Raw genomic sequence first — 27,369 nt, 5'->3', positions numbered from 1 at the left:
GTCCAGGGGCTCCCTGCACTCAAGGGGCTGGAGGTCCGGTGGACCTCCAGCCCCCCTAACCCCTCCCAAACCAATTTCCCTGGTGGCACAGTTGCCTTCTCCCCCAATTACCCAGACATGGGGGGTGGCTGGAGGTCCTGACAAGGGCAAAGGGGGGGGGCTGGAGGTCCTGTGGACCTCTACCTGTGACACCAAACAACTGACCCCATGGCCCGGTGAGCAACCCTATCCCCCAACCCCCCACCCACCCTGGTGGCCTAGTGCCCCCAACCCCCCATACCTTGAGAAGATAGGAAGGATGCACTGGACAGGGCAGGGTACCACCATTTTGGATGCGGAGCTGGAAGGAGGAGGGAGGGCTAATCCTCCTCCCTTCTCAAAGTAGTGGGGGTTTGGGGGGCATTAGGTCACTAGGGTGGGTGGGGGTGGGGTTAGGGTTGTCTACTGGGCCACCAGGGTCAGTCTTTTGGTATCTGGGGATTAGGGGGGGCTAGAGGACCTCTAACCCCCCTGTGCCCTTGTGTCGAGGGGTGGATGGTGAAGGCCACTGGGCCACCAAGGAAACTTGTTCAGGGGGGATAGGGAGCTGCAAGTCCATTGGAACTCCAGCCCCTTGCATGCGGGGGGAGGGAGGGAGGAACCTCTGGGCTTTTTTGACAGCCCGGACCTGTCAAAACAGCTTCTATGCTAGGACTGTGCCTTGGGAGCATGCCCAGGCACAATCCTCCTGCAGAAATCCCCCAAAGATCAAAACTAATAGAGTGCAAAAATTTGCACTGTTAGTTTTGATCATGAGAGCTTTAAGCCCCTGCACTGTTCTAGCGCTAATTTCCAGTGATGTTTGGAACAATGTAGGGGATTTGATCATCGAGGCCTGAATGAGTGAGATCAAAGGAGAGATAAAAAAACGGACTAGAGTCAGAGCCAGAATGGCACCTTGAGGAACACCTAATATGTAAGAGTATTTGGCAGCAGGGCCGCTGAGAGACTGAACTGGGTCCGGGACAGGGCCGCTGCCACACCCCCACACAATCGTTGCTGCTGCTCCCCCCCCCCCCCCCCCCAGATCACTGCCGCAACTGAAATACTTTGTTGGCTGGCGGGGATCCCGAGGCCCCGCCAGTAGAGGACATCTTCCTCCAGCGCTGCTCTTCTGCCGATTTTCTGCCCCTGCGGCTGCTTTTTCTTTCAGGGCATGCTCGGTTTCAAAACCGAGCATGCCGCCTGAGAGGAAAAGCAGCCGCTCAGCTTGGCAGAAGAGCAGCGCTGGATGTGCTCCTCCGGGTCCTCCCCAGCCTCCAAGGGGGGCCTGGCAGCAGTGCCAGAGTTTTCAGTCTCCTGTTCCTGTTGGGACGCAATCACTCCAGTTCAATCAGGAGCAGGAGAGAGAGAGACCCCAGCACCGGGCCCCCCTTGGAGGTCCGGGCCCGGGGAATTTTACCCCCCCCCCCTTCTCGGCAGCCCTGTTTGGCAGAGTGGAGATTATCTGAAAAAAGTTGAAAAGAGTGATGACTTAAGTATGAAGTGAACCAGGATAAAACTGTGCTTAAAATGCCCATTGAGGAAAGGCACTGCAGAATTAAATCATGTCAAAAGCTGAGGAGCGATCTAATGAAACTATTACAACAGAGATATTTTGATCCAGTGACATACATATTTTGTTGTAAAGTGCAGTGAGGACAGTCTCAGTGCTATGGCCTCTGCGAAAGCCTACCTGTCTAGGGTATAGTGCAAAAGTTTTATCCGAAAAGGAGGTAAGCTGTTTCATAATCACCTTTTCCAAGATTTTAGAAAAATGGGGAATGTTACAAATAGGATGATAATGAAGCGGGAGTGAAAAATGGCAGATATTGTGTATTACTGCTTTAATGCACATTAGTAACTACCCTCCTTCTTCCCCCTCATTGAGTAGGAGGCTCAGACCCATGTCTCTTATGTGATCTGAAGTAGAAGGGCATGTTGGTTTACAATATTTTGTTAATTTGGATCAAAGATGGTTGAACCTTTAAAAGAGGTTGGTTGGAGGATGTGGCATCAAAAGTCTGTCTCAACAAGCTGCCCTATAAAGAAAGGCTATAAAAATCAGAATGTAGACCAAAATGATCCAAAGTAGAGTTTATTGAACAGACAACAGAACTAGAGGGATAATCATATGCCCGACTCAGCCAAGCTTTGCCCTTTTAGTACAAAAATCAAATGAGGGAATCTGCTCCTGTTAAACTACTTTGTCAGGGTTCTTAAAAAGATAGATGACTACGTCTGAAAAAGCATCTTTATAAATGCATAATTGATTGTTAATTAAGAGGATGTTCAATATAATTTTCAAGTGGTAGATGCTAAATTTCTCATTATTTGCCCTTAATGTATGTCAGTGTCAAACAATGTGAGCTAAATAATGATATTCAAAGTAGCGCATTATTATGTAAATCAAATAATGTAGCTTGTGTTTATTATGCAAGCTGCATTATTCAATGAAAGATAATGCCAGCTTTGAGCTGACATTAGCAACCCAATGCATCTTGGGAGAAAAGCTTACATGTGGGAGTCTCTTAAAGGAGCCAATGCCTGCACTTGAGCCTCTCCATTCCCCCTCCCCACCTTACCACTGAAAATCCCATCACCCCTACCCACCAAACCTCACCCCCCCCCCCCCCGCACCTACTGGGGGTTTCTGAAGTGTTTGGTGGGGGGGGGAATACAAGATCAACCCCCAGGGTTCCTAGTAGTAGTAAATAGTAGGGGTCAAGCTGACAAATTAGGGAATGAAAAGGGTTGTATGCAAGTCCATGCATCCACTGGAGGTCAAGTCACGACTGGATCAACTTGTCCTGGAAAAATTGAGCAAGCTAGCAACAGTTCAGTGAAGGATGCTATCCCTCTTGTGGCAAAACTGGCTGATCAAATGAGTAGTACAGAGGGTACATCATGGAGAGGGACTTCCTCCAGTTATCCTGGCTGTTCAGGTCACACATTACCTAAGCATGTGCCAAAAAGTGAAAATACAGGGAATAAAAATAAGTCTGGAAACCATAGTTATCAAAAAATACTGTATTTAATGCTAAGTGTAATGTGGATCAGAAACAGTGAATTATGCAGAAAAAACAAAGCCAAAAACTATCTGTAATAAAGGAAATAAATTATAGCTGCTTTGTAAAGAAAACAGTATGGACTAGATTCTATATATCAAACCTAAAAAATCGGCACCAAAATGAAATATGCCTAGGCGTATTCATTAAAGTATGCCTACGTTTCCACGCGGTTTACAGAATACGCCGAGCGCATGTCCATGTAACTAAATTTAATCGGGAGTAGTTACGCCAAATAAAACTTGGTGTAAATGACATATAAATTAGGCATGACCGGGTGTATTCTATAACAATGCGCTCAGATACTAGAAACACCCAAGACCCCCATTCCATGCCCATGGTCACGTCTCCTTTTCAACAATGTGGCTTAGAATTTACACACATCACGTTATAGAATACACTTAGACAGTTATGCGCATAAATTCTAATTAATGCCAATTAGTGTCACTAACTGCTTGTTAATTGACAATTATTGGCGCTGACTGGCTTGTCAACTAATTAAGTTGAGCATGCAAATCTAGACTATGACTGGCTTTGCGTGCGCAACTTAAGTCATGTTATATAGAATCCAGGGTATGTGTCTAGTGCCACAAAAAGGGGCCAAGCTTGTATTCCTATTTTCTTAAGAATACTGGGGATATGGTTATCATACCCAACATCTCAACACAAAATCAGTAATACAGTTTGGCAATGGTTATCAGATCTTAAGAACAGTTTTCTCATGTCATTAAATAAATCAACAGATGGGAAAAAAAAATATGTCCAGGACCTTCAACTTATAGGGAAACCAAGCTTGAAGCTTTGAAACAGCATGTGCTCCCTTTCCTTTGACTTTAATTTTACGGAACTTTTTAGATTGTCATTCTTAAACAGAATGTCCTTAAACTCAAAATTCCATCTCTGGTCTAGGGCTGGAAGGAATTTTCTTCCCTCTCTAGTACAGTACTGGAGGGGAGTTTTCTCCAGGCCTACACCCCCTCTTCTGTCTACAATCGTAGCTATTGCCTTCCCTCCTCCACTGGGTCTTCAGTGCATCATCTCAGACTCTGAACAAGGGTCTCTTTAACTAAGAAACTAAAATGAAATTGGGCATAGAGAAATGACTTAAACCTATACCAATCAAAATATGTGCTAAATAGTAACCCTGTAATATCACAAAGTCCAAATCCAATATAAGAAGAAAAAGTGCTATCAAAGAATACTAGTCCTTTAGAGCCTGGGTTTGGCTTCTGTTGAGGAATTCCTTCCAGGAACAGGAGAATATCTCATCAGCAACAAATATTTTTCTTCTTATACTGCCTGTAAAAGAAAAATTATATTCTTTGTAAATATTTATATGCAAGCAAACTGTTAGGCACAATGTACAAAGAGAGGCTTAGCTTGTAAGAATAAAATGGAGTACAAAATGTATAGACTGACCTTCTTCAAAAGAGAATTCAAAGCAGTTCATAACTCACTAATCAAAAGACAGTAGTAAAAATATGTCACAATATTAACAAATACAAAAAGCCCCAGACACATTCTCCAGTTCCAATCTCCTGCTGCTAAGGGCACAGACAGAGGTAAGTATCTACAATCAATTTCCACCCCAAAGAAAACAAGAGAATTGACACTCCCTAACTTGTCCAAGAAAGAGTGCAGTTAATGTGTTGTAATATTTTACCAGCATAAGATCGTAGGAATAAAGCTCACTCTTATTTGGTAACTTGACCCTCCCTAGGAGTAGTACCATAAGACAGCCTCTAGGGGTCACTGGCAATATTTTGATCCTAGGCTGCACACAAAGCAGGACAGAGTGCAGATCACTCCTGCTTCCCACTAGACACCAGAGATATTCCCAGTAAGAGCCAGTTAGGCCTGGAGGAGTGCCATGTAAAGGAGGGAGTGTTGGGGGTGGGAGGAGGTTCAGTGTCATGTCAGAGCCATGGTAGATGCATCACAGTGTGGCAACATTATATTACATTATTGCAGTTCTTATAGTGGCATATTTTTAAAGCACTTAGCCTTCCAAAGTTCCATAGGCCTTCCAAAGTTCCATAGAAACCTATGGAACTTTGGAAGGTTAAGTGCTTTGAAAATATGCCTCACATAGCCAGCTACATCCTTGGACAGGTTTTGTGTGGGTTACATGCAAGAAGGCCTGGACAATACCAGGGAAATACAGTGCTGTGGGGCTCATTTTCAAAAGAGGAAAAACGTCCAAAAGGTGGCATAAATCTGCATTTGGATGTTTTTCTCACAAAAAGTCCAAATTAGTATTTTGAAAACCAATTTTTAAACGTTTTTCTATGATGTCCATCAGAAGTGCATTCAAATCACAAGGGGGCGTATCAGGGACATGGGCGGGATTTGGGCATTCCTAACACTTGGACATTTTTCTGCCATAATGAAACAAAATAAGTTGGATGTTTTGGTATAGACCTGTTTTATTAATGAATAAGCCACAAAAAGTGCCCTACATGACCAGGTGACCACTGGAAGGAAACAGGGATGACCTCCTCTTACTCCCCCAGTGGTCACTGGCCCCCTCCCATCCTCCCAAAATGTGATTAAAAACATTACTTCCCAACCTCTATGCCAGCCTCAAATGTTATACTCAGGTCCATTAGAGCAGAATGCAGGTTCCAAGAGTAATCTAGTGGTGGGTTCAGTGCACTGCAGATAGGTGGACCTAGGCCCATACTTCTCCTTACCTGTTACACTTGTGGTGGAAGCTGTGAGCCCTCCAAATCTCACCATAAATCCACTGTACCCACATATAGGTGCCCCCTTCACCCATAAGGGCTACAGTTGGGGGTAGTGGGTTTTGGGGGGCTCATCAGACAAGATAAGGGAGCAGCAGTGAGATGTGTACCTGGGAGCATTTATTTGAAGTCCACTGCAGTACCCCCTAGGGTGTCCCATTGTTCCCCTGGGTTGTCTGTGTGGCCACTCTACTAAGAATGCTGGCTCTTCCTACATCCCAATGGCTTGATTTTGTGCGTTTTTCACTTGGACTTTTTTTTTTTTTTTCCAAAATGGACCAAAAAGATAAATGCACAGAGCACAAAAACATCTTACAAATAGCCATTTTTGAAAAAAAAAAAGGATAGACTTTTTTCTGTTTAAGTCATTTCTCTGTGCCCAAAATGGCTATATTCCCTACTTGATTTTTGGACATTTTTACCAAAAGGTCCAAAGTTAGACTTAGACTTCATATCGAAAATGCTCCTCCATGTATATTAATCTATAATCTCTAAATAATAATATCTATCTGCTTATTTAGTCCCCAGTTTACTATAAGAACCTCAAATGTTAAGAATTAAACCTTGATAATCAAGAATTTACAGAACAAAAACGTCTTTACTGCCTTTCCAAAAATTCTGTAATCATATATTATTCAAATAGAGGAAGGAAACAAATTCCAGACTCTAACCTCTTCATATAATATAGATGATGAAAAAGGTTTTTTGGATTTAATTTTAGATGAACTTGGGAAATGTAACATCATTTGATTTCGAAGACTGAGAATACTTATACCACAGACTTCATGTATTCTGGGACAACACCATATAAAACTGTAAATATAAGCATGCAGATTTTTAACTCCACCTATGCCTCCACTGGTGTAACCTACCAAGAAAGGCCTAATGCTGCCATACCTATGAGCTGAAAATATTAATCTGGCAGTCATATTTTTTTTATAGTTTGCAATTTCTTAAAAATAGGCCTAGGGCACCCCAAATAAACTATGTTGCAATAATCAATTTGTGAAAACAAAAGTGACTGAACTAGAATCCTGAAAATATTAAATTCAAAATATTTTCTAAGGGGATGAATAAACATGTGGATAAAGCTAAACCGAACAATATTGTGTATTTGGATTTTCAAAAGGCATTTGATAAAGTACTTCATGAACGACTCCTGAGGAAATTAGAAAGTCATGGGATAGGAGGTAGTGTCCTATTGTGGATTAAAAACTGGTTAAAAGATAGAAAACAGAGAGTAGGGTTAAATGATCAGTATTCTCAATGGAGAAGTGTAGTTAGTGGGGTTCCCCAGGGGTCTGTGCTGGGACCACTGCTTTTTAATATCATTATAAATGATCTAGAGATAGGAATAATTAGTGAGGTTATTACATTTGAGGTTGACACAAATTTATTCAAAGTTATTAAATCACAACAGGATTGTGAAAAATTGCAAGAGGACCTTACAAGACTGGGGAGACTGGGCATCCAAATGGCAGATGAAGTTAGTATGAGCAAGTGCAAAATGATGCATGTAGGAAAGAGGAATCCAAACTATAGCTACGTAATGCAATGTTCCACACTAGGAATCACTGCCCAGGAATAGGATCTAGGTGTCATTGTTGATGATACATTGAAACCCTCTGTGCTGTGTGCAGCGGCAGCTAAGAAAGCAAATAGAATGTTAGGTATTCTTAGGAAAGGAATGGAAAACAAAAATGAAAATGCTATAATGCCTTTGTATCACTCCTTGGTGCGACCGCACCTCGAATGCTGCATGCAATTCTGGTCACCGAATCTCATAAAAGATATAGCGGAATTAGATAACGTACAGAGAAAGGCAACAAAAATGATAAAGGGGATGATAAAAAAATGATAAAGGGGGAGTATCGCCATATCGGATTTCAGCATACCGTAGCTGTATGTGCTGACCCGCTTCTCGCTGGTATGCTGAAATCCGATATGGCGATACTCCCCCTTGAGAAAGAGTAACGAAACAGGGACCTGTCGGGGTGCAAGAGTTTGCCAGCCTGCATAAGCTAAGTGCTGTTTGCATTTTGTATTGAGTGCTTCAAAAGTCATAAGTACTTTACACTATCGAGCCTTAATAATTTATAAATTAATGGGGCTGAATGAATTGGTAGCCACAGGGTGGTGAAGGTAGAGTCAATGATTAATAAACAAACACGTATAAGTGATTCACCATTGTGTGAGATGTGAACAATCGTGTTCAATATATGAGACTCTAATCCACCTCGTTATATTTGCTCCTGTTTTATGGTTACTCATACACACACACTCTGTGTCAATTTTTTCTGATATATTTCTGTGACTGAGTGAGGTCATTAACTTACTGCCAGTATTTCTAGGATAAGCAGCATAAAATCTGTTTTACCCTTTTGGGATCTTGCCAGGTATATGTGACCTGCATTGGCCACTGTTGGAAACAGGATACTGGGCTTGATGAACCTTCGATCTGTCCCAGTATGGCAACACTTATGTTTGTAAGAATAGTAGAAAAGAAAGAAAAGTAGACATTTGTTGCTTGTGTTCAAAGACGACCATTGTTTTTAAAGTGACATATTCATGAAAGAAAAATAAATTTTATCCAACTGATATCTTTATTCCTAAAGTACCAAATAGTTTGCATTCATCAGTGGTTTCCTCCTGGGCCAATATCTTCTGCTCTTAGAAAATGAGTCTCTCTGTTTCCTTGACTAAATTATGCAACTTTTTAAAGCCACAGTTCTTCAAACAAAAACAGAGAATGAAAGGCCCGAGAGCTTGTCTCGACGGGCCCAGTTAAACGAGGGCTGGGCCCGTTCGAGAAGGCTCTGAGGGCAGTGGGGTGAAGAGCATGTGGTTATGGGGGGGGGGGGGGGGGTCGTGTTCGGCTGGTGAGCACGTGGGCAGCTGGGATTGGTCAGATCAACAGAAGCTGACAGCACAGAAGCAACACAGGCAGCTGATTGGAGGATAGGTTGCTGGGGGGCGGGGCTGTGGGAAGGGAAGAGGGGCTCTGCTTCCTCCGAGGCTCAGGGCGTTGTCTGATCCTCGGAGGCAGTTTTGCAAAGGAGCTGTGCAGCTTTTCAAGAATGATTGAGGCTTTAAGAGATAGAAAACTTACAGACTAACAGCTGCAGTGGCTTGGAGGAAAGGTTCCTGCCTTCACAGAGAGGTTAGAAACTTTGTTGGATCGAGTCCAACTTCAGGAGGTCAAAAGGACAAAGTTCCCAGGCAGGCAGGAAGGAACTGGGGAGACCTGCACCATGGTGTTGGGAGCAGGCAGAGGAGAATCAAGGTGTGGAGCTCATTTTGCGCCAGTGACTCCAGACAGCCCAGCACATGTGAGTACCGGGGGGGGGGAGGCAGATCTAAGGAGCTCAGCGGGGGTCACAGAAAAAGGGGCAGGGGAGTTGCCAGTGGAGGCATCGACCTTCACTAACAGGCTGGAGCTGGCGGTGAGTGAGAAAGGGTCAGAGTAGGGGGGCTGGTGCAGGGAATCAGTGAGGGATTCCTACCCCCTCCCTGCTGCTTGCATGGCAGAGGTGGCAACGGCTGGGGTTTTAAGGGGAGCACACATGGCCTGGGCAGAGTGCTTATGGAGGGGGGGTCTGCTGCCTGCGGGTAGACGGCGGGTGGAGAGAGCAGCGGCGGTTGGTGGGCACGCACAGCCTTCTGGTCCTGTATCGAGGAGCTATGGGGGAGGGTTTCCTACAAACATAGGCGACTCTTCGACAGGCTGGGGTCCATACCCATGGGTTTTGGGTCTCCCTGCGCTATGCCCCTATGGGCAGCGGCCATGGCTCTTCCCCAGGTGGTCACATGGGCTGGGATACCTCTGAGGGCGGATATGCATTGGGCATTTCCGGGGTTCCATGGGGTCTTGCCGGAAGCGTCCTGGGGGGGGGGGGGCTGGGGCAAGTGTGGGAGTCCGAGGGGGCTGGTTTTGCTGCCGCTTCCTTTTGTCATTACAGGTGCAGAGTGCAACGGAGGGAGTGGAGCCGGCGACTGGCGGGTCCAGCCAGATCGAGCAGGGGACGGCGGAACGCCCTTCTACAGTGCAGCAGGAGGAACCAGTGGTGAGACAGAGACAGGGCAGGAGAGGACCCCGTTCATCCAGGACACGGCGGAGCAGCTGGACTGGGCGTCAGGACACAGCCCTGCTGCAGTCTCGGGATCGTCCATGGCAGGTGCTGGAGCTTCTGGATCGGGTAATGGGTCATCCTCTAAGCGAGCACAGGGGGGAGTGGGTGACGAAAGGGGAGGGGCAGGGGGGAAGCGGATTAGGGCTTCCTCTTATTCCTCTTCTTCTTCTCGGTCAGTGGGCGTCTCCAGGGCGGCAGAATTGGCAAAGGGTGCTGGAGAGTGGACGAGGGGCCCGCCTGCCAGGGTAGCCCTGTCTGGGAGTGGGTCCTGCACTCGTTACGTAGGAAGATCAGGCGGAGAAAGTGCATAGCTATATTTTAGTAGCGGGAGGCTGGGGGGCGCCGGAAGGTTGCGAAGGAGAAGACAAAGGCAGAGGGTACGAGGGAGCGTGAGAGCGCCAAACCGGGGGTAATTCGGTTCGGTCTTGTCTGCGCATGACAGTGAATGGGAGCGTTGCCGACACAGGATCAATTTATGGTGGTTCACATGGCTCCCAGGGCAGCACTGGTAGAGGTTGGGGGATGGGTAAATGGGGGTTGGCCCAGGCGGCTCTGGGTCAGTCCTTCGGGCCATGAGTGCAGGGGGGGGGGGGCGGTGTCCCGGGAGCCAGATCGGGGTCATACTCCGAGGTCTATTGGTGGTTCAGTAGAGCTTCCTGTCCATTTATGGACTGCAAGTTGCGACGCATCCGTTCCGCCTGCGGCCAGAGGCATGTAGCGGCAGAATGTCAGGAAGGGACCGGGGGGACCGTCCGCAGCGAAGCCATAATTGATTAGCCGTGCCCTTACACCGGTGAGGGTCGATGCGATGCTGCCATGGCTCCATCGATATCCGGTCAGGGACGCTGCAGAGGCATTAGGGTGGGATCTCGTGGAGGGGGTTGTCATTCCGTTTCAAGGTCAGCTGGGCAGTAATTGGGGGCAGAACTTGGGTCCACCGAGTGGCTGCGGGAGGTGGTGAGGAATAAGTTGACGGAGGGGATTGCGTTCGGCAGGATTGCCGGTCCATTTCCGTCCTTTGCGATATCTCCTGGTGCGGTTATACCTAAAAGACAGCGCTGGGGTAATTCCAGCTCAGGCGCAACCTCTCGGACCCAGCGGGTGAGTACGTAAATGAGAGCATTCCCAGAGACTTCTGCTCAGTGCAGTACACGTCATTTGACGGTGTGGTACGGTTGATATGCCGGGGGGGGGGGGGGGGGGTAGGGGCGCAGATGGCTGAGGTCGATATTGAGGCGGCGTTCAGGCTGTTACCTGTTCACCCTTCTGCGTTTCTGTTGCTGGGCTTCCACTTTGAAGGATCTATTTTACGGGGGCTGGAATGCCGATGGGAGGTTCAGTCGCCTGTACTTACGGGGAACAGTCAGCTCATACGTACACTGGGTGATGGGCAGGGGTCCAGGCTCGAAAGTATAGTGCGCTATTTAGACAATTTCTCTCTATTGGGGCAGTTGAGGTCGGGGACCATGGGCATATGCTGAGAGTCTTTAGGGCGGTTGCGGAGGACTTTGGCATCCCCTGGGCTACCGACAAAATGGAGGGCCCAGCCGCGGTCCTCACAGACCTCGGCACTGAAATTGACACAATACGGACAGTTCACCCATTTGCTGCGGGCTAAGGTGATTCAGTCGGAAGAGCAGATTCTGGCAGTGTTACAGGCCCGTAAGGCTACATTGTGTACCATTTCAGTCCCGGGTGTGGAGCCTTAATTTGGCATGTCACGTCATCCCGACGGGTCGGGCCTTGTCTTGGCGGCTGGCATTTGCGACGTCAGGGGTCACGGAGCCTTTTCATCATGTGTGCTTGTCAGCGGGAGTTCGTTGCGATGTGGTTGGAGTTTTGTGTGCGTGTAAAGGTACATTAGCGTGGCAGAGCACGGTGGTGTCTAATGCGGATCTTGACTTCTGTAAGGATGCAGCAGAAGGCTTGGGTTCGGGGTGTACTGTGAGGGCGCGTGGTGCACTGAACCATGGCCGGACAGCTGGATAGCGGCGGGAGTTACAAAGACCATTACCTTCAGGGAGCTGTTCCCGTTTGTAGGGGCATGCGAGTGGCAGCCAGGGAAGTGGCAAAGTACAAGCATTCTGCTGTGGTGCGACAATCAGGGGGTGGTAGAGGTGGTGAATAAGGAGGTTGCACGTGCTTGCTGGTGAGCTCCGTGATCAGGGAATTGGTCCTGCGCTGTGTGCAACTAAATATGCACGTACGGGCTAGGCACATGCCGGGGAATGTCCAATCGTATGGATGATGCACTCTCTCATTTCAATTTCAGACTTTCCGGGCTTTGGCACAGGCGGCAGAGGCGGAAGGGCAGCCAATGCCAGGTCATTTTTGGCGGCTAGGAGGCCTGAGGTGTGGGAGCGGCCGAGAATCTCGATTGCACCTGCCACACGGTCAGCGTATACCTGTGGATAGGACAGAGTGACTAGTTAGTTTCGGGACTAAGGCTGGACAGCGAGTCGGGCATCAGGTGAGCTGTTAGCAGCCTACATTGTTCTCACACAGGCATGGGGTATTTCTCGAAATGCAGCCGCGCATCATCTGGCTGGGTTCTCCTTTTCCAGCAACGTGTGTGGGTGAGGACTGCCGAGCTTTAGTTTTCGGGTGAGCAGTGCCTTGATTGGTCAGAGCCGCTCATCTTCCTTGGTGCTGGACGCGCGCTGGCGGATTACTCACGACTTTGGGTGTGCTTTTTGCGGGCTGTTGAGTGCGCAACTTATCCAACATTCGAGATACGCCTCTTCCGAGTGGCCTCCGCATTGGCATCTTATGGGACCTTTTGGGTAGGCGAGCTTGTAGCGAGCCACAGGTCGGTTGCTGTGTTATCTGGGTTGTTACGGGAGACTGTTGGTATCCAGACTGGAGTTTGGTGCAGTAAGATCTTGCGCACAAAAAACGGAGTTCTGGGCAGGATCTCATACCCAGTGTCCTTGTTGGAGGCCTACCTGGGTGGTCCGCCCACATGGCCCTCTTTCCTTATTAGTACATGCGAATGGTGCCAGCAGGTGGTCTTCCGGGGCGTACCGTGGATATATTAGGCCCTCCTGAGGGAGCCTAGTACAGGGCCGGTACATAATGGTGGGGTCGTGGTTATTTCTATGCTTTAGCCGGTGGCCTGATATGCCGGCAGTTTAGTTTATTGAAGGGGCTGCCGGTGTGGGTGCTCGCTTTCTCCGTGTGTGGTTGCCCCTTCCCCTTTGAGATGCTGTTGGTTCGATCTACTCAGTCTGGATGGTTGGACACGCCTTCATTCATTGGGCTGGTAGCAGAGCAGCGAGACATCCTGGGGGGATTCACCGGGGATTGGCGTGGCGTGGGGCCTAGATAGCCTGGCTAGGAGAGTGGGGCATGTTGAGGAGTCAACGAGGGCCACTGTTGTATTGGCTGCGCAACAGACCGCGACACCTTCAGGGGTTACTGGTTCGGGGTGGGGGAACGAGGTGGATGGTTGGACGGGTAAGAGACTCAGTGACACTAAAAAGGGGGAGACTCACGATTGGTATTGGCCTGGTTTCCTGGTACAAAATTGGTGGTCAGATATTATACCCAGACCTGCCCGCCTACTGGCGCGCAAGGGGCACAGGGGTTGCGCAAGGTCAATCGGCAGGTCACAGTATGGGTAAGAATGATGGGAGGTTTCCAACTTCAACACAACTGGGTGGCTGCTCAGTGAGTGGGGCTTTTGCACGGGACAGGGTACACCTGTCTGATGGGGGTCTGGATCTATTCTAAAATGATGTGCAGGTATTCTTGGAGCAGCATGGTATTGCAGGGTCTCAGTAGGCCGCAGCTTGCTTTGGGGGGGGGGTGGGAGGGGGCCTTTGCAGGTGCACGGACCCCTCCCCCCCTGTGGCAAAAAACCCGAGCTACAGAAGCAATGGCTCATGGGGGGGCTGAGCCAGGTCATTAAGATGGGTCAGGTGACCCGGAATAATGTGTGGAGGTCCACACGGGCCAGGCCTCTTGCTGTGAAGGCGGAGTCGAAAGGGTGAAGAGTTGCGGTGACAGCCGGAAGTGGAAGTTGCTGCTTTGCTATCATGGCGAGCGGCGGAGGGGGCAACTGTGGGTGCTTTTGTTATGACAACTGTAGCTCGGGGGTGGGGGTTATCCTATACGGATGTTAATTGGAAGTTTAAATGTTAATAAATCAAGCTGCGGCCTATGGTTATTCCACAATTGTGTGCAGAGAGTTATTGAGTGAAAGCGTACGGGGGGGGGGGGGGGGGGGAATGTGGGGACATGCCTGGTAGAACGGGTCCCAGCTCCAAGGTTTATGAAAGGCCCGAGAGCTTGTCTCGACGGGCCCAGTTAAACGAGGGCTGGGCCCGTTCGAGAAGGCTCTGAGGGCAGTGGGGTGAAGAGCATGTGGTTATGGGGGGGGGGGGGGGGTCGTGTTCGGCTGGTGAGCACGTGGGCAGCTGGGATTGGTCAGATCAACAGAAGCTGACAGCACAGAAGCAACACAGGCAGCTGATTGGAGGATAGGTTGCTGGGGGGCGGGGCTGTGGGAAGGGAAGAGGGGCTCTGCTTCCTCCGAGGCTCAGGGCGTTGTCTGATCCTCGGAGGCAGTTTTCCCTCCCTCCCACCCTCTCATGTACTGGATGTGAGGAGGCTTATCTGTGTGGTGTTGTAGATGTTTTTCAGGAACGGCATCGGAGTTTGTCGCAGCAGCAAAAAACCCGAGCTACAGAAGCAATGGCTCATGGGGGGGCTGAGCCAGGTCATTAAGATGGGTCAGGTGACCCGGAATAATGTGTGGAGGTCCACACGGGCCAGGCCTCTTGCTGTGAAGGCGGAGTCGAAAGGGTGAAGAGTTGCGGTGACAGCCGGAAGTGGAAGTTGCTGCTTTGCTATCATGGCGAGCGGCGGAGGGGGCAACTGTGGGTGCTTTTGTTATGACAACTGTAGCTCGGGGGTGGGGGTTATCCTATACGGATGTTAATTGGAAGTTTAAATGTTAATAAATCAAGCTGCGGCCTATGGTTATTCCACAATTGTGTGCAGAGAGTTATTGAGTGAAAGCGTACGGGGGGGGGGGGGGGGGGAATGTGGGGACATGCCTGGTAGAACGGGTCCCAGCTCCAAGGTTTATGTAACTGTAGAAAAAACAAACAAACATACAGCCCTTTCAGTCTGCCTATCCATGTCAATTGCTCTGCAATCCCTTGGTCTCCCTTGGTGATCTATGTTAGTCTCAGGCTTTCTTGCAGTTTATCTTATTTGTATTATTGTAATCCAATTAGATATGAAGATGCTAGGCAGATAAGCAAATGTAAATAAATACATTTTGTCCTTGTCTCCATCAACTCCCTTGGGAGGCTGTTCCACACATCCACCATCCTTTCTGTAATCTTCTTTGAATGAAAGGACTCACTTTCTGTGTATTTATATCTTGAAGGCAATTAAAATATATTCCGTTTATTCACTTTATAACTTACCCTTTGTAAATACATCAAAGGAAGCTTCAGCAATAAAAAACTACATTAAAATGTTGCCGTCACATCTTCCCTTTCCCGCCTTTCCTCTAGGGCTCATATGTTTACATCTTTAAGTCTGTCCCTAGATAGAATGCATGTGTTTCTTTAACACCTTCAACCAGGAAACAGATGAGTTACCACCTGATGCTCCATAGCAATGTGTGAGTTATTACTGCCTTCAGTGTAACTTTCATGTAGCTAGATTATTATTACTTTTCTTTTAAATAGAATATAATTAATCCTTGGCTTTAATTAATTCTAACATTTAATATTAAACCCTGATTCTTTGAGCCCTAGCCGACTGTTGACGTGACTCAGTGGGGGACAAAGTTTGAGAATGATAGCATTATGTAAATTTAATCCTAGCTTCAAAAAGAAAATCATGTGTAACCCACATAATCCTTGTGTAAGCCTGCAAAATGAAACTGGTCTCCTTCCAAATGCATCAGTTGTATATGGGATGGCTTTCTTTTTTCATTCTGTAGAGTGTGTACTGTATGAAAGTTTAAGCCGGCCTTTATTGCTGCATTAGAAGTAAGTTCTTCAATAACTTTCCTTTTGAAGCTGAGAACTTCATGTGAGACTATCTTCCCAACTCAATTCTCTGGTCACCCAAAGAATTCAATGAGATTCGTTTGGCACGATTTACCTTTGGTAAAAAAACCATGTTGTCACGGATCTTGCAACTTATTGGCTTCCAGGAAATTCACTATCCTTTCATTCAGCATCGTTTTCATTACTTTTCCAATAACCAAAGTGAGGCTTACCAGCCTGTATTTTCCAGTTTCTTCCCTATCACCACTTTTGTAAAGAGGGACCACATCTGCTCTTCTCCAATCCCATGGAACCTCTCCCGTCTCCAAGGATTTATTAAACAAATCTTTAAGAGGACCCACCAGAACCTCTCTGAGCTCCCTCAATATCCTGGGGTGGATCCCATCCGGTCCCATGGTTTTGTCCACTTTTAGATTTTCAAGTTGTTCATACATACTCTCTTCCGTGAACAGTGCTATATCCACTCCATTCTCATATGTACTTTTGACAGTCAATCGTGGTCCTTCTCCGGGATTTTCTTCAGTGAAAACACAACAAAAGTATTTGTTTAGCAAATTTGCTTTTCCTTCATTATCCACATAGCAGTTCGCAGCATCTTTCAGTCTCACAATTCCATTTTTAGTCTTTCTCCTTTCACTAATATACCTGAAAAAATTTTTGTCGCCCCTCCTTACATTTCTAGCCATTTGTTCTTCCACTTGCGCTTTCGCCAGACGTATCTCTCTCTTGGCTTCTTTCAGTGGGACATGTGCACTGGGGCTGTGGGAGGGAGCAGCATGTGGGTATCCTTGTTGGGGGTTTATGGGAATACAGGTTGTGGATACTGGGATGTTTGGCTGTAGTGTGTGTTTGTATGTTTGGGTGTGGGAGAGGGGTCTACAGTAGGGGTGTAGGGGGTAAGATGGGTACAGTGCAGGTTTTGCTGGGATAGATGGTGCATGGTTCTTGTATGTTTCCAGGTGTTTGGTAGTTATGTTGGTGAGAGGAGGGGATGGCTGGGACTTTTCCTCCCTGTTGCTCTGTCTAGTCACAGATGTGGATGAGAACCCTCTTAAGGTAATTTCTCTCAGTGTCAATGGGATCCATTCCCCTGTCAAACGTATGAAGCTCCTTGCTTACCTGAGGCGGTGGAGATCAGATGTGGCCCTCCTTCAGAAAACTCACTTGTCACAGGTGGAACATCAGAAATTGTGCTGGCAGTGGGTGGGGGAGGTCCTCTCCTCTACTTTTAATAATAGGCAGAGAGGGATAACCATTTTGTTGAGGAGAGGACTGGCTTGGACACTGCATAAGGTTCTCAAGGATCTGAAGGGAAGGGTGGTTATGGCCCTGGGAGAACTAATGGGTCATAAGGTCTAGCTCTGTAGCATCTACTCTCCTAATGTTTATGATCATGCCTTTTTTTCCAGATAGTGGCCACTGTTTTGCAATACCAGGATTACCAGTTGATCATGGGTGGTGACTTTAATATCACTGTTGATCTGCTAGTGCAGGGGTAGGCAACTCTGGTCCTCGAGAGCCGCAGGCAGGTCAGGTTTTCAGGATATCCACAATGAATATGCATGAGATAGATTTGCATACCATGGAGGCAGTGCTTGCAAATCTATCTCCTGCATATTCATTGTGGATATCCTGAAAACCTGACCTGCCTGCGGCTCTCGAGGACCGGAGTTGCCTACCCCTGTGCTAGTGGATTGTAAGCCCCCTAAACCTCCTGGAGTGGGTCATGATCAGAGGGGGTTTAATTTTCTTATTAAAAAAACTGGGCCTCCTTGATATTGGCATAGTCTACACTCCGCTGATGTGGAATTTACCTATTTTTTACAGGTGCATTAAAGTATATGCTCATTTGGATTATATTTTACTCCCAGTATCTCTATTTTCTAGTTTACAGCATCTAGATATTGAGCCATTGATGGCGTTCGATCATGCAGCAGTGGAAGTCTTTTTGCGGTTCTCTGATGTGTCACAGATCAGATCTTGGAAATTTGATCTTTTGTTATATCGTGATCCCAAATGTGTGGCCTCTTTACATAAAGAGTGGCAGGAGTTTTTGGACTTGAATAATACTGGGCAGGTCAACGCCATCATGCTTTGGGAACTGGCTAAGGCTTTTTAAATAGGTCATATCACTTCTTATGTTAATCATATGTACAAGGAGAGTGACTGACAACTAAAAGAATTACTGTAGCGTTTGAAAATGGCTCAGTGTAAGCACCAATTCATCTTGGGCAAGGCTGATAGGGAGGTTTATGTTGGGATTTGGGGTCAGGTGGATCAGCTTTTGGCACAACATGCTTCCTCCATAAATGGGGAAATAAGTCAGGGAAGTTAATGGCTAATTTAATTTGTCCAAGTAACAGCAAGCAGGTAGTTACCAAGTTTTGAGTGAATGGGCAAGTTATAGAGTCACATCAAGATATTGTGCTGACTTCTATGAAGTATTATCGGACCTTATATGCGCAGGCACCCCATGATGTGGATTCCCGGGAGCAATTTTTCCGGCAGTTGGATTTGCCTACTGTGTTGGACCCTGAGTGTTGGATTTTGGATGCTCCTATCATGGTGGGGGATATCAGGGAGGTGATCTCCACATTGACACTAGGGAAGACCCCAGGCCCTGATGGCTATGGGGCCGAATTTTACAAAATGACAGCAGATCTTGTGTTCACGGTTCTGGAGAGAATTTTCCAGGAACAGGCTTGTCAGGGTGGGACGGTGCTTATCAGAACAGGGCACATATTTTACTGTTCCCTATGTTCAGTAAGGATTTTGTGCAGGTAGATTCCTATCACCCTATCTCTCTGATTAATCAAGATTTGAAGATTTTAGTTAAGATTCTTGCCATGCGATTGAACCAAGTTCTTCCTCATTTGGTCCACACAGATCAAACGGGCTTTATGCCTGGGTGCTACACTTTGGTGAATACTGTCTGGGCTCTTTTGGCCTTGCACACTATGGGCTTTTGCCTGGCAGCTCTGTTGAGTCTAGATGCCAAGAAGGCATTTGACTGCATGGACTGGTGCTATATGCATTGGATTTTGGAGAGATATAGGATGGAACCATCCTTTCATTCCTGTATCAGCATTCTTTATGATAAAACCAGAGGTGCAACTGCTGATGAATGGGACTCTTATGGAGTCTTTTTTATTACACAGAGGGACAAGGCAGGGGTGTTCTCTGTTGCCCTTACTTTTTATATTTTAACCTTGGAACCCTGGCCCAGAAAATTAGATATGCCCCTGATATCTGTGGTATTCTTTTGGGGGAGTATGAACAATGTAAACATTTATTCACAGATGATATGCTTAATTTGGGGGGAGACCGGCGGAAATCTGCAAACTCTTACTGTATTTATTACTTCATGAGGGTGTTTCTCTGGTCTCAGAATTACAATAAAGCAAAATAGTTAGGGGGCCGGGGATTAAGCGTGATCTCATTGGATGTGCCCCATTGGTTAGCTGCTGGTTCTATGAGCTACCTTGGAATTCAGCTTACCCCTGATAGCTGCCAATTATATCATCTTAATATTCAACTACCTCTAGAAGAAATTAAGCAGCTGTGTGAGAGATGGAGGGATTTACCTCTCTCTCTTATTGGACGATGTGAATTATTTAAAATGCTCATGCTACCTAAGATTCTCTATCCCCTCCAAATGGTACCTTTTTGGGAGCTCAAAAAGGAAGAGCACTTCTATAAAGGAATTTTGCATTCCTTCTTGTGGAGGGGTAAACTGCATAGGCTGAGCTATGCTAAACTGACTCTGGACAAACCTAAAGGGGGGGCTGGGAGCCCCAGATATTCTATAGAGGTCCATTATGTTATATGCCAGCAGAGCTCCGCTTTCAGGGACTCAGGACTTTTTAACCATTCTCCATATGCCAGCTAAAGGAGCTTGAAATAATACACTGGGTTTTCTGGCCTCCTTTGGTAAAACCTACAGTTGGTGCCAGACATTGTGGCAGCTCTCCCCACGTCCCACCTTTCTTGTCACTCACTGGTGATCCTGAATTTCCTGCAGGGATGGGATCATCTCGCATAAAATTGTGGGTGCAGCAGGGTTGTCCACTTTGGGGGATCTTCTATTGCTCTCTTTTGATGATATTATTTGTAAGTGGCACCTTCCCCACACCCATTTCTTTCATTATCTACAAATATGCCATTACTGGTATGTGTTCAAGAGGAGAGCTCCATCTAGTGTGCAATGGAATGAATGTGATGAAGATTTTCATGCGCTACCCTTTACATTTAATACTTTATCTACGTGGTATAAATACAGCCTAGAGGCTCATGGAATAAGCACGTTGAATGGCTGGTGCAGCAGTGAACTGCGGATCTGGGTGTGAATGTTAACGTGGATAACTTGTGCAAGTATTAGGAGGAAAATTTTAAACTGATACCCTCTGTTCTGCTTCAGGAAATAAACTATAAGCTATCGCATCAGGTATATATTACTCAGGCATGGGGTTGTAAAATGAAGTTCTGGGACACGAACACCTGCTTGACATAAAAGCGAGGAAGTGGTATGTGGATCCATATTTTTTCTGGACTGTCCTGTTCTCATGGATTTACGGAGTCACGTATTCGGGTTATAGCCAGTGTCCTGGTAATGTTTTAGAGTTGTTCAATAAAGTTTTTTCTGTTGAAGAGGAGAAGTTAAAATTCCCTACACCATTTTTCATCACATAGAACGCTGAGAATGTTTGTCATCTTTTGAGTTTTTCTGATTCTTATTAATGATCATTAAATGCTCCATCAGTCGATATATCACCGTACATCCATAGATTGACCCCTGAAGAAGGCTGATATAGCCGAAACACGGACCGTGTTTGGTCCTAATAAAGTTTTTCTGGAGCATCTTACCCTTAAGCGTGGTGACTGATCTCTTGATATTGGGCCCTCTCTACCCCATTTTTGTTCTGGTATAAAATCCTCCATACACTTATACGCTGCTTTTATTGGGGGACTAGGAGACTGAGGACAGAGATGAAGAGCATATCGTGTCCATTGCTCAGAAAAAAATGTATACTCTCTGCCTTGTTGTTGGCTAAGCAGCTGATTTTGAAAGATTGGATTAAGGATACTGCCCCAGTGCTCACACTTTGGACTCACTAGATGACCAGCATGGATAGTTTTGAACTAGACTCTTATGCTCATGGTTCCAAACCCTGGATGAAAACCTATGTTCTTCTTTGGAAAAAATTATTGTGGTTATATGGCTCATTTGAGCCAGCTGAGGACTGATTTATATGTTTTCCCTTCTTATTCCCTTTGGTGCTTTTCCAGAAGTTCCTGTGCTGCACTTGTTGGGGGGGGGGGTGGAGTGGATGGTTTACTTGATAGTGTGGCTGGTTGTGCTATGTGTGATGGTTTAGGGGATCTTACAAAATGTTTCAGCGAATGGCAACCTCTCTATCGGGGTTGCAGCCTCCTTGGATAAGAGACCACTAGGGGGGGCTGCTTTTCTTTGACTATTCTGTTGGGTTCCAGCTGTTCTTTGGGGTATTTTACTCTGATGATTTTCTTTAGTTTGGCACTGTACAGTTTTTGTTTCTGTTGTTGTTGTTGTTGTTGTTCCTGAACAGTTAAATAAAATTATTAAAAAACTCAAGGGCATAAAGTATCTTGATACTGGGAAAACATCAAGCAAGAATGTGCTGGTAGGGAGGAGGAAGTGGCCAGCGAGCCGGAAAAAGGCTGCTTGATCTTGTTTCTCTCTCCAGCATAGCAAAAAAATGTATCCAGCTCACTACGTTGCTGTTTTCAAACTGCTGAAATAGTACTAATCTATTAGCAACACTGCTACTGATGGTAATTCACTTACCTCAACTTGTAATGTAGATACTGATAGTAACTGAAACTGCAGTATGCAACAGAGCACCAAGCTGCCATTTTTATAAGTGTTTCTCTCAATTTTTTTCAGCCTCTTTCTAAACAAGAGTTGTTGTGAGAAATTTATCCTCTAAAAAAAATGTTATTTGGAAACCTGGGCTTGAAAAAACTTATTTGCCAGTTTTCTCTTCTTATAAGCATAAGTATAGAGAAGACTGGCAACGTAATCAGAATCTCCTGAATTCTGGTCTCCAGTCTTGCTCTCTACTTTGAAATGCTGTGTTTTAATGTCTAGAGTTCAAACGCAAATGCAAATCTTGACCCTGTAAGAATTGCACAATGCTTTCCAGAAGTTCAGCTTCACCATCGGAGAGGTTGTGGTGCACTAGATTCTTTTGATTATATGTAGTGGCGATGTCCCTTAACTGTATCCATTCTCTTGGTCCCAAATAATGTTTACTGGGTTCAGATCCTCTGCGTGTTTGGGATTTGCATTATTTATGTCTACTTAAAGCATTATTGCTCTCAGCTAGAGCTATCATAACTAACTTTTGAAAGACATAGTCTGCCCTTTCAAAAATAGGATGGCTTTGTTAGATAATTGAGACTATGTTGATGGAAAGATTAACAGCATAGTTTAAAAAAAATAATAACATTTTGCTTTTCAATAAAATATGGCAACTTTTGTTTTCATATATACAGATAACATTTTTTAAAAGTATTTTATATAATTGATTAATTTGAAGTTATCACTGTCACTATTGTCATTTATATTATAGTCCTTTTATTAAGTTGAGGTACTAATTGGCCTTAATGAGCCCTTACACAGGTCATTTCTACGCATTAAGGCCATTTTTACCGTGGCCATAAAACCTAAATTTCTATTTATTTCACTAGTGGCCATGTACTAATGTTCAAACTCAACCTGTTAGCATGTTCAGGAAATAATAATTATCACTTTAAATCTGTGGGACGGAGGAAAAAGAGCCTCAGTTGGTGCCGAAACCAAGACAATGTTCCAAGAAAACTATGCATTCCAAACTTCCTTGGGTCAGCTATGTTTGATCATTGGTTCACCCAAAAAACCTCCGAATCCAATTGTTAAATTGTATGATTTTTCTTTTGTTTTGTAATATCTTTTTATATTATTTTTTATCTTATTCATTTATCTTCTTGTCAACCTCAGTGAAGCTAGCAGGTGCGGTTAATATCAGCATCTGTACCTGTCATTCTTATTGTATAAAGTGAGCATTAGAGAGACTGAGAAACTTATCTTGTTTTTGGCCCATCCCAAAAGGGAACCCGTTTCACAACTGCTTCTTCAAGGGAAGTCCTGGAACAATCTCAACTCAGTGCCAGTGCTCTCATTCCTTGAAGCTCAGCAGGTTGGTCAAACTCAACGTGCTAGCAGGTTGAGTTTGACCAATATTTTTCTGTTTTGAGTGGAAACTATTTGTTAGCGATCCTTTTCTTCACTGAAAATTTTGATATCACATGTACTGTTGTCATTAGTGTACGACCATTTTTAAAAATTACCACAGGAGCACTTACCCCCACCTATTTGGGGGAGTAAGGGGCTCCTACGTTAACCGTGTGCTAACCATTTAGCATGTGGTAATATAGATGCACTAATTGGTTAGTGCAGCAACGCCCACTCTCTACCCCTGACACACTCCCTTAAAAAAATTAAGAAAAAATAATTACCATGCAGTCAATGCATACACATGCTTAAACTAATGCAGGATGCTTAGTAAAAGGACCTCTATCTTTTTCACCGATGATGTTTCTCACAATGTGCAATGCTTCTCCTCCTATTTGAAGTGTCATTACATTTATGTTTACTTATTATTCCCTTTCTGAGACTATCCTTTCCTGATAATTTAATCATTTTAATGATGTATGTTCACTGCTTTTATGTGTACCCAGTTATTGTTACAGTTAATAAATCATTTAAACAAAATAAATGTGCTGGTAGTGGTTAGAGTCAGAAAGTGTCTCACTGTCCTTCTACCCTCCAGGTGGGGAGAAGAGAGGAAAAATGGACTCAGGGTTTCCAACTAGATCCAGATTCTTACCTGACAGGGTTGATCCAGACCTTGGCTTACCCCAATGTATGCAGGGACTTCTAACCTTGTTTTTCTTAGGGAATCCAACGGGGAAATCAGAACCACTGCTTGCAATGGGGTAAGCCTAGGACTGGATCAACTCTGTTGGGCGAATCTGGATCTAACTGGCAACCTGCATCAAAGTGAAGGGTGAGAGGAATGGAGGGCAATATTGGGGGTAGGAAGTACATGCCACCACTGAGCACAACCCGGCACACACTCTTTTCCTGCATCTGGCACTCTCAAGAAAGAGTGAACCTTTTTTGCACACAGTGCACACTCTTTGAGAAGAGTGTGCACTATTATCTGTCAGGTTCTCAGGTTCAGAGCCCACGGGGCCGGGCTCTGGATCAAACGTGAGCCCTTGGGCTGCTGACGAGGAGCGACAGCAGCAGGCAAAACCCACCAACCAACGCTGGGCAAGCACACCGACACCGGCAGGGACTGCAGGCACCACCCAGTGAGCCGGAACACACGGACTGGAACACGGGACTGGAATTCCCCAGACTGGAGGACACAGGACTGGAACCCCGGACTGGAACACTGGACTGGAATCCCCTGGACAGGAGGACACAGAACTGGAACACTGGACTGGAGCACACTGGACTGGTCCACACAGCTTCACCTGCACTTAGCTACTAAGCCCCCCAGGAGTTGAGCTCCTGGGTTTGAGTAGCCGGCAGGACTTACTGGAACGCACAGGGACCAGGACTAGAACAGGCTGTAGCTGAAGTACGCCTAACTCCTAAACTGACCAAAAGCGTTCCTAAGCCCGGCACCAACCAAAGAGCTCCTAAGCCCTCCACTAACAGCAGTGCTCTTAACAGAAACTAACAGGGGTGCCGCCCCTACGCCCTACACTAACAGAAGTGCAGGGAAGCCACAAGGGAAAAGGAAGGGAAGACAAACACCAGACCTAACACTGGTGCTTCCTAAGCACCAAGCTGCAGCAGCTAAACACAGGTCATGAGGAAAAGCGGGGAAAGCACAAGGAAACAAGCAGGAAAGCCAAATACCCAAACAACAAAAGGTGCTTCCTAAACACTTACTAACAAGGGTGCTCCCAGCACCAAACTCCAGCACTGCACTAACAGCAGTGCTACACACTGTAGCAAAAGGGAAAGCAGAGGAGCCAAAGGGAAAAACAGGGAAGTCAAACACACAAGTCACAAGTGCACACTGACTGCACTAAACTAACCTGGACCTAAAGCAAGTAGCCAGAACAGCAAACGTTGCGAAGGCTCTGAAGGAAAGAACATCACTTCCTTATCAAGGCCCTCCCAGATGATGTCACTCTCCCTAGAGCCAGGCAGAACACATTGAAACCCCGAGAGGCCCAACCCTCATCAATGCAGCACTGAGAAGCTCTTGAAGCCAGTACACCCAGGGAGAGATAGAGCAACTCAGACCACACCCACAGCTGCAGTGAAGTGAGACAATTAGCCCCATGCTGGCAGCAGCCGGCAGAGAGAGAGAGCTAGCTCAAACAGGACAGAAAAACAGAACAGAAGCCAGCTAAAAAGCTGACCCCCAGGCAAAAGGTAAGTTTGAGAGGGGTTCTGACCACGATCATAACATTATCGGCGATTGACATTTCATCATAAATGACAGCGCATCTCTACTGTCTGCTCAGACACGACTGTGATGGCACTGCAGAGCTAATCCAAGTCAGGAAAGAACTGCATTGGCTGAACTGCTGGGGTCATATATAGAGTTCGTCTCTATGAATGTTTTAAGCAACTCCATTCCTTGCAAGTAAATGATGTTTTCAGGATACATCATCCGATATATTTGCTTTTGGGCAGCCAATAGAAAGGCATGCAAACGGTGCAAAGAAATAAATCTATGAATCTGGTTTGTTTGTAGATTTTAGTTAACATATGACTTTTTTAAAATGACTTTCAGGGACATGGAGTTGCCTAATTCTGTTCTAGGCAATTCTATTCTTCATGAGCACTGACAAACTTCAGCAAATTTTTTAAAAAAATGCTTTCAATACTCACTTTTTAGACAGTTCCACTGATATCTGCTCCAAAGAACGTCCTTTTGTTTCTGGTACAAACATTATGACAAAGGCCAGGGATGCAAAACTCATTATTGAGTAACTAAAAAATATCCACGGAAGACCAACTGATTCTACAAAAGAAAAAAAATTTTCAAACATCTGTCATTTACATTGTACCAATCCTGATTTTTGACTACTAAAAATTAAACAATGATAAACAATGACATAAAACTTGATAATAACCTAATTGCATCAAAACCTGTTAATACAATAGCTGTTCATAACAGTCTTGGCTGGATAATGAAGCAATGAGAACATATTCAGTTTTCTCACTAATTAGCAGTTCAAGAAAGGGCACCTAAAGTTAGGCATAGGATACAGCACGCTAACCCTGGAATTCTACATATGGCGTCTACAAAATCCATGCAGAGAGGGGCATATTCTATAATGGTGCATGAAAATTTTGGAATGCCCGTGAAATTTATTTATTTGTTGCATTTGTACCCCACATTTTCCCACCTATTTGCAGGCTCAATGTGGCTTACATAGTACCGTCAAAGGCGTTTGCCCAGTCGGTAGATAACAAGTACAAGGTTGAAATGTGATCGTATGAGGTATATGTGGAGGATCAGGAAGGATGAAGATTGCGTGTTGTCCAGTACGATCAAAGTCATGCTGTGTTGCTGGGTGAAGAGGTTTAAGAAATGCTCTTTTCCCCGCCCATAACCACGCCCACTTTTGGCAGTGCGCATTAGAGTTTAAGCGATCTGTGTTACAGAATACACTTTGTGAGTTGTGCGAGTAAATTCTAAATATTGCCAATTAGTGCTCATTATTGCTTGTTAAATGCAGTTATAAACGCTGATTAGATTCTTAAGCCAATTAAGTTACGCTTGGATTTTGGCACAGAATTCTGGGTGCGATATATAGAATACAGCGGTAAGCATAATTGCACATGCACTTGTTGTTATAGAAAACTAGCGTAAGTCCACATATATGCACCTAACTTTAGATGTGAGCATTAATGCCATGTGAAAGGATGGCGTAAGTGCTTGTGCCTTACTTACGAAGTTAGGCACATAAATGCTGATATTCTGTAATATGGACACATAACTGCTACGCACGCCCCTGACCTTTCCATGCCTACACCGCCTAGTAGGTGCGTGCGGTAGAATTTGCGCTTGCATGTGGCAGAATACCGACTAAGGGCAGCTGAATGCATATCTGCTAACTGATACCGAGGCATGTCAGTTGAGATCAACGGTAGCCTATTATTGCTCGTTAACGCCAATTATCCGTTTGATCCATGGAATCTTAGCGGAGATTGAGTGGCAACACAGGTAATCAAGAAGCAAAACCAGTACTAGGCAGACTTCTACGGTTCTGTGCCCTGATCCTGACTGAATATTTATAAATAGATATGGATGGGCCGGAG

General features: G+C 45.7%; 1 protein-coding gene across 2 annotated transcripts in view; it reads right to left on the bottom strand.

Moving 5' to 3' along the window:
* Positions 1–2,134: 2,134 nt before the first annotated feature.
* Positions 2,135–27,369, bottom strand: part of SLC2A12 (solute carrier family 2 member 12) — a 106,942-nt gene continuing 81,707 nt past the window's right edge. For both annotated transcript variants that reach the window (XM_030198457.1, XM_030198458.1), the window contains 2 exons: positions 25,933–26,065; positions 2,135–4,385 (listed from right to left, as the gene is read on the bottom strand). In XM_030198457.1, coding sequence (XP_030054317.1) covers positions 4,355–4,385; positions 25,933–26,065 — 164 coding nt within the window. In that variant the 3' untranslated portion in view covers positions 2,135–4,354. The remainder of the gene's footprint in view (positions 4,386–25,932; positions 26,066–27,369) is intronic.

This window comes from Microcaecilia unicolor, chromosome 3 (assembly GCF_901765095.1).
Source record: "Microcaecilia unicolor chromosome 3, aMicUni1.1, whole genome shotgun sequence".
Taxonomy (NCBI): domain Eukaryota; kingdom Metazoa; phylum Chordata; class Amphibia; order Gymnophiona; family Siphonopidae; genus Microcaecilia; species Microcaecilia unicolor.
This window is presented reverse-complemented; position numbering and strand designations above follow the sequence as displayed.